Below are 13,214 nucleotides of genomic sequence, written 5' to 3'. Positions count from 1 at the left end.
CATTATTTTGGTGACACATATTGTTTATAATAAATCTGATTTGATCACATTAATAATATAATATATGCACATGTACTAACAGTCACATAATAGTACTGTGACAACATACTTGTATACTTCATTATTGAGTGGATCAAATGTTTCAAAGCAACCCTCTTGTACTGGTGATGAAATTGGAGATGGTTCAATAATTAAAGTAGATGTTGGTGGCTGAACAGTGGTAATAGGGATAGAAATAATAGATGAAACTTCTATTGAAGAAGAAAATGTAGTTCTACTAGTTGCAGTTGGATGTATTTGGGAAACAGATGTTACAATGGATGAGAGTTCTTGACAGTTGTTGTAGGTAGAGTACATTTTAATGCTATCAACAGACCACACATTACCCATATATGGTTGTTGTGTCCACTGCAAAATGACATTTGGTGACTGTACTATTGATGGCAGTAATACAACAACAGTCTTTGCACTGGCATATGAAGAAGCTGTATATCTTTGCAACATATTCCAACTGTTTCCAATGTTTAAACTGTATGAAAGCGAGACAGTTTCACCATTTATATAACTGTTACAATCAAAAGTAGAAGAACCAATGCGTAATACAAAACTTATGGCATATATATCAGTCAGATTTAATAGATGGGACAATAGCTCTCTGGGACCATTTTGATTAAAACTAATACCAGTTGATCCAAATACACAGGGAAGAGTAGTCACATGGCCTCCTATTACACCAAACCATAATTTAGGATTATAATAACCATCATCAAAGTTCTCTGTAACACATGTGTAAGCACACTGGATTTCTGGTGATGATCCCTTAACAGAAAAAGTGTCTATAGACCAGGTATCTTCATCTTGATAAGTCCTTACAGTTTGTCTAAAGCGAAGCTGTACATTCCCCTGCTTTGCTGCTGCTGGCAAATCTACCAGCAGGTATTGTGCAGTTTGATATCTACTAGAATCATAAACTGCCAAATTGGTCCAGGTTGTCCCAGAATCTACTGCATAAGCTATTTCAATATCCTCACCTGGTTCAGCATTCTCACATGCACCATCTGATGACCCAATGTGTAAATAGAACGACAGTTCTGATGCTTGAAATAAGTCTAAATTTCGACTAACTAACTCCCTGACACCACTACCACCAAAGTAAACAGCATTACCAGAATCAGTAGTTCCACATGGAGGAAATGTAACACTACCTCCTGTGATAGAGGACCATATTGAAGGATCTAATATGCTATCAAATGTGTCAGAATACAGCTGTAAATTAAATATCTCTCCAATTTGAATGTTGTCAATAATCCACTGGTCAACATTTGCATATGGTGAATGGTTTTGCTGATACCACTGTAATACAACTGAAGTTACTTTAGCAGTTGTAGGGAGATATATTCTTATAGTATTGCCAGCTGTACAACAACTTGGGGTATAATATTCAAGATTTACAAAGCCTCCATTAGAACCAATGCGGTATTGAAAATAAATACCTTCTGTATTGCTAGGCTGAGAACATGAATTAATATCTGTGCCAGAAATTAAATAAAAACTGATCCACTCTACTCCCCTTAAATCCAATGGTCTAGTCCTCATCTTCCTTGTTCCTGAGGAAGTGAACAACATACCATGATGGTTACTAGATGGTGAACCACAAGCTTGTAATGCAGTTGTTACTCCTTCCACAGAGTCCCATAGTGCACTATCATATGCCCCTGAATCAAAATTATCTTTATATGTAGAGTAATTACATGGATCAGAAGGAGGTGATGGTATAGGTGTTGGTTGCCTCATGGTGGTTGATGTCACATTTTGATAAGCTACTGGTGGACACTGATCTGGAGAGTACACTCCAACATTGTCTATGAACCAAGTGTCTTGTGATGAACCAGAATGTTGAGTTTGTGTCCAACGTAATGACACTGTCTGTGTCCTCGCTGTATGTGGAATAGATATTGTTATTGTCGTTGCTCTTGTGTAATCTGCAGGACTAAATATTTGCAATACTCTCCACATAGAACCATTCAAAGAGAAGAAAAGGATTACATTTTCTCCTGTTTCAGCTTGATCACAGTCAGCATCATAAGAGCCAATTTGTAATGTGAAGGATATTGCATACAATCCTTTAAAGTCTAGACTGTTGGTAATTACTTCACGCGTTCCGTTCTCATTGAAATATAATGATCTACCATTATACATATCACTACATGGTGGTATAGTAACTGATCCTCCATTCACTGTATTCCAAATTGTCGAATTGTATGATCCTGAATTAAAGTTGTCATAGTAACATGCTAGTGAACATCTTGTTTCTTGTTCTCTACTGACAATAGCAAAATTATCAATTGACCACACATCATATGAATCAGATCCTAAAACTTGTTGTCTGATACGAAATTGAACTTTGCTTACTTGAATATCATTGCTAATTTTACTATCTACATAAATTGATTCTCTGTAATCAGTGGCTGTAAATGTCTGCAGTGTAGTCCATCTACTGAAATTGATCCTATAAGACAATTCGATATCTTCACCAATATCTGCGCCTTCACAAGTACCACTGGAATCACCAATTCTTATATAAAAACTGAGGCTAGAAGCATCTCTTAAATCCAACAATTGCGTCACTGCCATTCTTAATCCTTCTTTGAAAAAGTATAATGCATCACCAGAATAGGTTGCACCACATGGAGGTAGTTGAATACTACCTCCTTTGATTGTTGCCCAGACAGATGAATCATGACCATTAGAGAAGTCATCAGCATACAAAATAGCTTGAACAAATTTTCCGATTTGCACGTCATCGATCACCCACAAGTCAGCATTGGTGGAAGGGAAATGGGTTGGTTGGGACCATCTCAAATATACTGGCGAAATTTGTAACTCTAAAGGAATGTAAATGGTAATAGTTTTGCCATATTCACAACAACTCGGTGCAAAATATTCTAGTGTATCCCACGATGAAGTGCTACCAAGACTATATGCAAAGTATATGCCTTCTGTGGAATCAGGCTGGGAGCATCCATTACTAGAAGATCCTGAGATAAGATAAAAGCTGATTGATTCTACTCCTCTTAAATCTAAAGCATTTGTTATTAGTTGTCTTGTTGAGGACAAAAAGAATACCACACCATATCGTTGTGATGATGGAAGACCACATGGTGAGAGTAAAGCGCGTACACCATCAACTGTTGACCATATTGTACTTGAGTTTAAACCATTATCAAAGTTATCCCAATAGAAATTGCAGTATGGTGGTGCAGATGGAGTTGGCACGTGTGTTGGTGGCACGTCTGTTCTTGTATGACCAACTGAACTAGGAGGACATTGATTAGGAGAATATATACCAACATTTCCTAAAGCCCAAACACTATTTGAATAACTTGGTTGTGTTATACGCAGCGATACTAACTGACGTCTGGCTTCTGAAGGAAGGAGTACTGTGACAGAAGATTCTATTACAAATATTTCATCAGAGAATGTTGCTATTTTAATCCAGTCAATACTATCAGTCGCATAGTATACTTCTACGTTTTCTCCTGATGCAACTTCAGTGCACCTTTCACTTGATCTCACTATTTGCAGACTAAAGCTTATTGCATACAAGCCTCTTAAATCTAAAGGATGTGTAACTGCCTCTCTTGTACCACTTTGATTAAAGTACAAAGCCATAACTAACTCCCCTGTATTACATGGTGGTATGGTTACTAGTGCTCCTCTGACAGAACTCCAAATTGATGAGTTGTAATTGCCTGAATAAAAATTATCTGATATACAGGCAGTAGAGCAAACAGTTTTGTTATATGTGCTGTGTATTTGTGTACTATCTATTGACCAAACATCATATCTATCAATAGCTAAAACATTTTGCTTCCACCGAAGCTGTACTAAGTTTACTCTGAATGCTTCAGGTATTTCCACATAAAAGTATGAGCTGTTAGCATTCTGTAATGCCTCTAACAATGTCCAGCTATCATTGCCAGCTCTGATAGAAATTTCAATATTCTCCAAACTGTTCAGTCCATCACAACCATCAGAAGATGTTGTCTTTAAATAGAAACTTACACCATCAACTTGGCTTAAATCTAGAAACTGTGTGACTGCCTCCCTAATCCCATCTTGTGAAAAGTATAAACAGTTACCCACATCTATTACACCACAAGGAGGTGTGGTTACCCTCCCACCAACAACTGATGACCATAGTGTGGGATTAAAACTAGCAGTGAAGGAATCTTCATATAAGATAGTGTCTATTATTTCCCCAATTTGTACATTATCTAATACCCATGTGTCTAGATTTGTGTAAGAAGAATGAGTTGGCTGTGACCATCTTAATTGAACTGAGGCTCCTTGCACTACTAATGGAAGGTATAAGGTTATGGTTTTACCACTTCTACAACAACTGGGATCATAGTACTCAAGGGTGTGCCAAGTATCACTAATTTCAACCCGATATGCAACATAAACACCTTCATTGCTGCTAGGTTCAGAACATCCATTAGTAAGGTACCCTGACTGGAGATAGAAACTAATGGATTCTGCCCCCCTCAAATCAAGGAAATGTGTTAACAACTGTCTTGTTGTTGATGAAAAGAATTCAGCTGCATAATGATGAGTTGATGATAAACCACAAGGTGTTGGTGAGATTCTTATACCACTTAATGTTGACCAAATGGTATTTTCGAGTGTGCCAGAATCAAAATTATCAGAAATATAGTTGCATGACAAATTTGCTGTTGGAGATAGCAATGGAAACGACTCATGTGGTGTTGTAGTTTGGTAAGCTATTGGTGGACACTGATCTGGAGAGTACACTCCAACATTGTCCATGAACCAGGTGCTTTGTGAGGAGTTAGAAAGTTGAATTTGCACCCAATGTAGTGACACTCCTTGTGCCCTTGCTATATGTGGAATAGGTACTGTTACTGTTGTTGCTCTAACATAGGTAGTAGCATTGAACCTCTGTAATTCAATCCTACTTGAACTACCTAGTGAATAATAAAGGATGACATCACCTGCTACTTCAGCTTGATCACAATCACGTTGATAAGAACCAATTTGTAAAGTGAAGGATATTGCATACAATCCTTCTAGGTCAAGATAGTTAGTGACTGCTTCACGTGTTCCATTCCCATTGAAATATAATGATCTACCATCATACATATCACTACATGGTGGTATAGTAACTGATCCTCCATTAACTGTAGTCCAAATTGTCGAATTGTATGATCCTGAATTAAAGTTGTCATAGTAACATGCTAGTGAACATCTTGTTTCTTGTTCTCTACTGACAATAACAAAATTATCAATTGACCACACATCATATGAATCAGATCCTAAAACTTGTTGTCTGATACGAAACTGAACTTTATCTACCTGAATATCATCACTAATTTTAATATCTACATGAAATGATTCTCTATAATCAGTAGCTGTGTACGTCTGCAGTGTTGTCCACCTATTGTAGTTGATCCTATAAGACAATTCAATGTCTTCACCGATATCTGCATTCTCACAAGAACTAGTAGTGGAACCAATTCTTATATAGAAACTGAGACTTGTAGCATCTCTTAAATCCAACAACTTGGTAACTGCCATTCTCACTCCTTCTTTGAAGAAGTATAAAGCATTACCAGAATAGGTTACACCACATGGAGGTGTTCGTATGCTTCCTCCTTTAAGTATTGCCCAAACAGCAGGATCATAACCTCCAGAAAAGTCATCATTGTAAAGTACAGTTTCAACAAATGTCCCAATCTGCACATCATCAATCACCCATATTTCAGTATTTATAAATGAGGAATGAGTTAGCTGTGACCATCTCAAATATACTGGTGAAATTTGTAGCTCTAAAGGAATGTAAATGGTAATAGTTTTGCCATATTCACAACAACTTGGTGCAAAATATTCTAGTGTATTCCAAGGTGAAGTGCTACCAAGACTATATGCAATGTACATGCCTTCTGTGGAATCAGGCTGGGAGCATCCATTATGAGAAGATCCTGAGATAAGGTAAAAGCTAATCAATTCTACTCCTCTTAAATCTAAAGCATTTGTTATTAGTTGTCTTGTTGAGGATGAATAGAATACCACACCATATCGGTGTGATAATGGTAGACCACATGGTGAGAGTGAAGCACGTACACCATCAACTGTTGACCATATTGTACTTGAGTTTAAACCATTATCAAAGTTATCCCAATAGAAATTACAATGTTGAGCAACTGATGGAGAAGGATTTGGAGTAGTTGTTGATGGTGTAACTGTAGCTGTTTGTGTAACTGATAACGGAGGACAGTGGTTAGGAGAATAAATACCAAAATTTCCTAAAGACCAAACACTTGTTGAATAACTTGGTTGTGATATGCGTATTGAAACTGATTGACTTTTAGCTTCAAGAGGAAGGAGGATCGTTACAGTGGTTTCTGTTACAAACATCTCATCAGAGAAAGTTGCTATTTTAATCCAATATTCATTATTAGTGGAATAATGCACTTCCATGCTTTCTCCTGATGCAATTTCTATACACCTTTCATTGGATCTCACCATTTGCAATGTGAATCCAATTGCATACAAACCTCTCAAATCCAGAGGTTGTGTAACTGCCTCTCTTATACCACTTTGGTTAAAATGCAAAGCCATAGTTAATAACCCTGTATTACATGGTGGTGTGGTCACTAGTGCTCCTCTGACAGAACTCCAAACTGATGAGTTGTAATTGTCTGAGTGAAAATTATCTGATATACATGCAGTAGAGCAAGCAGTTTTGCTATATGTGCTGTGTATTTGTACACTATCTATTGCCCAAACATCAAATCCATCAAAAGCTAAAACATTTTGCTTCCACCGAAGCTGTACTAAGTTAACTTTAAATACTTCAGGTATTTCCACATAAACGTATGAGCTGTTAGCATTCTGTAATGCCTCTAACAATGTCCAGCTATCATTGCCAGCTCTGATAGAAATTTCAATATTCTCCAAACTGTTCAGTCCATCACAACCATCAGAAGATGTTGTCTTTAAATAGAAACTTACACCATCAACTTGGCTTAAATCTAGAAACTGTGTAAATGCCTCCCTAATTCCATCTTGTGAAAAGTATAAACAGTTACCCACATCTATAACACCACAAGGAGGTGTGGTTACCCTTCCACCAACAACTGATGACCATAGTGTGGGATTAAAACTAGCAGTGAAGGAATCTTCATACAAGACAGTGTCTATTCTTTCTCCAATTTCCACATCATCCATTACCCATACATCACGATTTGTATAAGGAGAATGAGTTGGTTGTGACCATCTTAATTGAACTGAGGCCCCTTGCACTACTAATGGAAGGTATAAGGTTATGGTTTTACCACTTCTACAACAATTGGGATCATAGTACTCAAGAGTGTGCCAAATATCACTAATGTCAACCCGATATGCAACATAAACACCTTCATTACTGCTTGGTTCAGAACATCCATTAGTATGGTACCCTGACTGGAGATAGAATCTAATGGATTCTTCCCCCCTCAAATCAAGGAAATGTGTTAACAACTGTCTTGTTGCTGATGAATAGAATTCTGTTGCATAATGATGAGTTGGTGATAAGCCACAAGGTGTTGGTGAGATTCTCACCCCACTCAATGCAGACCATAAGGTATTCTGGGAGAATCCAGAATCAAAATTATCATAAATATAATTGCATGATAAATTTGTTGTTTGTAATATAGATGGAAATAGCAGATGTGATGTCATAGTTTGGTAAGCTATCGGTGGACACTGATCTGGAGAGTACACTCCAACATTGTCTATGAACCAAGTATATTGAGATGAATTAGAAAGTGGAGTTTGAACCCAATGTAGTGACACTCCTTGTGCCCTTGCTATACGTGGTATAGGTACTGTTACTGTTGTTGCTCTAACATAGGTAGTAGCATTGAACCTCTGTAATTCAATCCTACTTGAACTACCTAGTGAATAATAAAGGATGACATCACCTGCTACTTCAGCTTGATCACAATCATGTTGATAAGAACCAATTTGTAAAGTGAAGGATATTGCATACAATCCTTCTAGGTCAAGATTGTTAGTGACTGCTTCACGTGTTCCATTCCCATTGAAATATAATGATCTATCATTATACATATCACTACATGGTGGTATGGTAACTGATCCTCCATTAACTGTATTCCAAATTGTCGAATTGTATGATCCTGAATTAAAGTTGTCATAGTAACATGCTAGTGAACATCTTGTTTCTTGTTCTCTACTGACAATAACAAAATTATCAATTGACCACACATCATATGAATCAGATCCTAAAACTTGTTGTCTGATACGAAATTGAACTTTGTTTACTTTGAGATAATCACTGATTCTAATATCTACATAAAATGATTCTCTATAATTAGTGGCTGTAAATGTCTGCAGTGTTGTCCACCTATTGTAGTTGATCCTATAAGACAATTCAATGTCTTCACCAATATCTGCATTCTCACAAGAACTAGTAGTGGAACCAATTCTTATATAGAAACTGAGACTTGTAGCATCTCTTAAATCCAACAACTTGGTAACTGCCATTCTCACTCCTTCTTTGAAGAAGTATAAAGCATTACCAGAATAGGTTACACCACATGGAGGTGTTCGTATGCTTCCTCCTTTGATTATTGCCCAAACAGCAGGATCATAACCTCCAGAAAAGTCATCATTGTAAAGTACAGTTTCAACAAATGTCCCAATCTGAACATCATCAATCACCCATATTTCAGTATTTATAAATGAAGAATGAGTTGGCTGTGACCATCTCAAATATACTGGTGAAATTTGTAGCTCTAAAGGAATGTAAATGGTAATAGTTTTGCCATATTCACAACAACTTGGTGCAAAATATTCTAGTGTATTCCAAGGTGAAGTGCTACCAAGACTATATGCAATGTACATGCCTTCTGTGGAATCAGGCTGGGAGCATCCATTACGAGAAGATCCTGAGATAAGGTAAAAGCTAATCAATTCTACTCCTCTTAAATCTAAAGCATTTGTTATTAGTTGTCTTGTTGATGATGAATAGAATACCACACCATATCGTTGTGATGATGGAAGACCACATGGTGACAGTGAAGCACGTATACCCTCAACTGTTGACCATATTGTACTTGAGTTTAAACCATTATCAAAGTTATCCCAATAGAAATTACAATGTTGAGCAACTGATGGAGAAGGATTTGGAGTAGGTGTTGATGGTATAACTGTAGCTGTTTGTGTAACTGATAATGGAGGACACTGGTTAGGAGAATAAATACCAAAATTTCCTAAAGAACAAACACTTGTTGAATAACTTGGTTGTGATATGCGTATTGAAACTGATTGACTTTTAGCCTCAAGAGGAAGGAGAATCATTACAGTGGTTTCTGTTGCAAACATTTCGTCAGAGAAAGTTGCTATTTTAATCCAATATTCATTATTAGTGGAATAATGCACTTCCATGCTTTCTCCTGATGCAACTTCTATACACCTTTCATTGGACCTCACCATTTGCAATGTGAATCCAATTGCATACAAACCTCTCAAATCCAGAGGCTGTGTAACTGCCTCTCTTATACCACTTTGGTTAAAATGCAAAGCCATAGTTAATAACCCTGTATTACATGGTGGTGTGGTCACTAGTGCTCCTCTAATAGAACTCCAAACTGATGAGTTGTAATTGCCTGAATGAAAATTATCTGATATACATGCAGTAGAGCAAACAGTTTTGTTATATGTGCTGTGTATTTGTATACTATCTATTGACCAAACATCATATCCATCAATTGCTGGAACATTTTGTTTCCACTGAAGTTGTGCTAAGGTAACTTTAAATACTTCAGGTATTTTCACATAAAAGTATGAGCTGTTGGCATTCTGTAATGCCTCTAGCAATGTCCAGCTATCATTGCCAGCTCTGATAGAAATTTCAATATTCTCCAAACTGTTCAGTCCATCACAACCATCAGAAGATGTTGTCTTTAAATAGAAACTTACACCATCAACTTGGCTTAAATCTAGAAACTCTGTGACCGCCTCTCTAGTTCCATCTTGTGAAAAGTATAAACAGTTACCCACATCTATTACACCACAAGGAGGTGTGGTTACCCTTCCACCAACAACTGATGACCATAGTGTGGGATTAAAACTATTAGTAAAAGAATCTTCATATAAGATAGTGTCTATTATTTCCCCAATTTGTACATTATCTAATACCCATGTGTCTAGATTTGTGTAAGAAGAATGAGTTGGTTGTGACCATCTTAATTGAACTGAGGCTCCTTGCACTACTATTGGAAGGTATAAGGTTATGGTTTTACCACTTCTACAACAACTGGGATCATAGTACTCAAGGGTGTGCCAAGTATCACTAATTTCAACCCGATACGCAACATAAACACCTTCATTACTGCTAGGTTCAGAACATCCATTAGTATGGTACCCTGACTGGAGATAGAAACTAATGGATTCTGCCTCCCTCAAATCAAGGAAATGTGTTAACAACTGTCTTGTTGTTGATGAATAGAACTCTACTGCATAATGATGAATTGATGATAAACCACAAGGTGTTGGTGAGATTCTTATACCACTTAATGCTGACCAAATGGTATTTTCAAATACGCCAGAATCAAAATTATCAGAAATATAGTTGCATGATAAATTTGCTGTTGGAGATAGCAATGGAAATGACTCATGTGGTGTTGTAGTTTGGTAAGCTATTGGTGGACACTGATCTGGAGAGTACATTCCAACATTATCCATGAACCAGGTGTTTTGTGAGGAGTTAGAAAGTTGAATTTGCACCCAATGTAGTGACACTCCTTGTGCCTTTGCTACATGTGGAATAGGTACTGTTACTGTTGTTGCTCTAGCGTAGGTAGTAGCATTGAACCTCTGTAATTCAATCCTACTTGAACTGCCTAGTGAATAATAAAGGATGACATCACCTGCTACTTCAGTGTGATCACAATCATGTTGATAAGAACCAATTTGTAAAGTGAAGGATATTGCATACAATCCTTCTAGGTTAAGATTGTTAGTGACTGCTTCACATGCTCCATTCCCATTGAAATATAATGATCTACCATTATACATATCACTACATGGTGGTATAGTAACTGATCCTCCATTAACTGTATTCCAAATTGTCGAATTGTATGATCCTGAATTAAAGTTGTCATAGTAACATGCTAGTGAACATCTTGTTTCTTGTTCTCTACTGACAATAGCAAAATTATCAATTGACCACACATCATATGAATCAGATCCTAAAACTTGTTGTCTAAATCGAAGTTGAACTTTGTTTACTTTGAGATCATCACTAATTCTTACATCTACATAAAATGATTCTCTATAATTAGTGGCTGTGTACATCTGCAGTGTTGTCCACCTATTGTAGTTGATCCTATAAGACAATTCAATGTCTTCACCGATATCTGCATTCTCACAAGAACTAGTAGTGGAACCAATTCTTATATAGAAACTGAGACTTGTAGCATCTCTTAAATCCAACAACTTGGTAACTGCCATTCTCACTCCTTCTTTGAAGAAGTATAAAGCATTACCAGAATAGGTTACACCACATGGAGGTGTTCGTGTGCTTCCTCCTTTAATTATTGCCCAAACAGCAGGATCATAACCTCCAGAAAAGTCATCATTGTAAAGTACAGTTTCAACAAATGTCCCAATCTGCACATCATCAATCACCCATATTTCAGTATTTATAAATGAGGAATGAGTTGGCTGTGACCATCTCAAATATACTGGTGAAATTTGTAGCTCTAAAGGAATGTAAATGGTAATAGTTTTGCCATATTCACAACAACTTGGTGCAAAATATTCTAGTGTATTCCAAGGTGAAGTGCTACCAAGATTATATGCAATGTACATGCCTTCTGTGGAATCAGGCTGGGAGCATCCATTACTAGAAGATCCTGAGATAAGGTAAAAGCTAATCAATTCTACTCCTCTTAAATCTAAAGCATTTGTTATTAGTTGTCTTGTTGAGGATGAATAGAATACTACACCATATCGGTGTGATAATGGAAGACCACATGGTGAGAGTGAAGCACGTACACCCTCAACTGTTGACCATATTGTACTTGAGTTTAAACCATTATCAAAGTTATCCCAATAGAAATTACAGTGTGGAGTTACTGGTGGAGTTACTGGTGGAATTACTGGTGGAGTAGGATTTAGAGTAGGTGTTGATGGTGTAACTGTAGTTGTTTGTGTGACTGATAATGGAGGACACTGGTTAGGAGAATAAATGCCAAAACTTCCTAAAGACCAAACACTAGTTGAATAAATTGGTTGTGCAATGCGTATTGAAACTGATAGATTTCTAGCTTTGAGAGGAAGTAGCACTTCAGCAGTAGTTTCTGTTACAAACATCACATCAGAGAAGGTCGCTATTTCAATCCAACCACCATTATTATTAATACTGGTGGTATTAGAATAGTACACTTTAATATTTTCTCCTGATGCAACTTCTATACACCTTTCATTGGATCTCACCATTTGCAATGTGAATCCAATTGCATATAAACCTCTCAAATCCAGAGGCTGTGTAACTGCCTCTCTTATACCACTTTGGTTAAAATGCAAAGCCATAGTTAATAACCCTGTATTACATGGTGGTGTGATCACTAGTGCTCCTCTGACAGAACTCCAAACTGATGAGTTGTAATTGCCTGAATGAAAATTATCTGATATACATGCAGTAGAACAAACAGTTTTGTTATATGTGCTGTGTATTTGTATACTATCTATTGCCCAAACATCATATCCATCAATTGCTGGAACATTTTGTACCCATCTAAGTTGTGCATATGATACTCTGAACATTTCAGGTATCTTGACATAAAAGTATTTGCTGCTAACATTAGAGAAGCTTTGTAACATAGTCCACTCTCCATAGTTACCTCTAATAAACAATGCAATTTTTTCTCCACTGTTTAATCCATCACAACCAAAAGCAGATGCTGTCATTAAATAAAAACTTACACCATCTGCTTGATATAAATCTAACAACTGTGTGACTGCTTCCCTAGTTCCATCTTGTGAAAAATATAAACAGTTACCAACATCCACTGCACCACAAGGAGGTGTGGTTACCCTACCACCAACAACTGATGACCATAACATTGGACTTAAACTAGTTGTGAATAAATCTTTGTACAAGATAACATCTATATTTTCCCCAA

The 13,214-nt window shown here is 36.9% G+C and overlaps 1 protein-coding gene across 1 annotated transcript in view; it reads right to left on the bottom strand.

Moving 5' to 3' along the window:
* The window catches only part of LOC136255028 (uncharacterized), a 41,732-nt gene extending 29,111 nt beyond the window's left edge, over positions 1-12,621 (bottom strand). Inside the window, exon 1 of the mRNA XM_066047749.1 lies at positions 110-12,621. Coding sequence (XP_065903821.1) covers positions 110-12,621 — 12,512 coding nt within the window. The remainder of the gene's footprint in view (positions 1-109) is intronic.
* Positions 12,622-13,214: the final 593 nt, after the last annotated feature.

This window comes from Dysidea avara, chromosome 5, assembly GCF_963678975.1.
Source record: "Dysidea avara chromosome 5, odDysAvar1.4, whole genome shotgun sequence".
Lineage (NCBI taxonomy): Eukaryota > Metazoa > Porifera > Demospongiae > Dictyoceratida > Dysideidae > Dysidea > Dysidea avara.
This window is presented reverse-complemented; position numbering and strand designations above follow the sequence as displayed.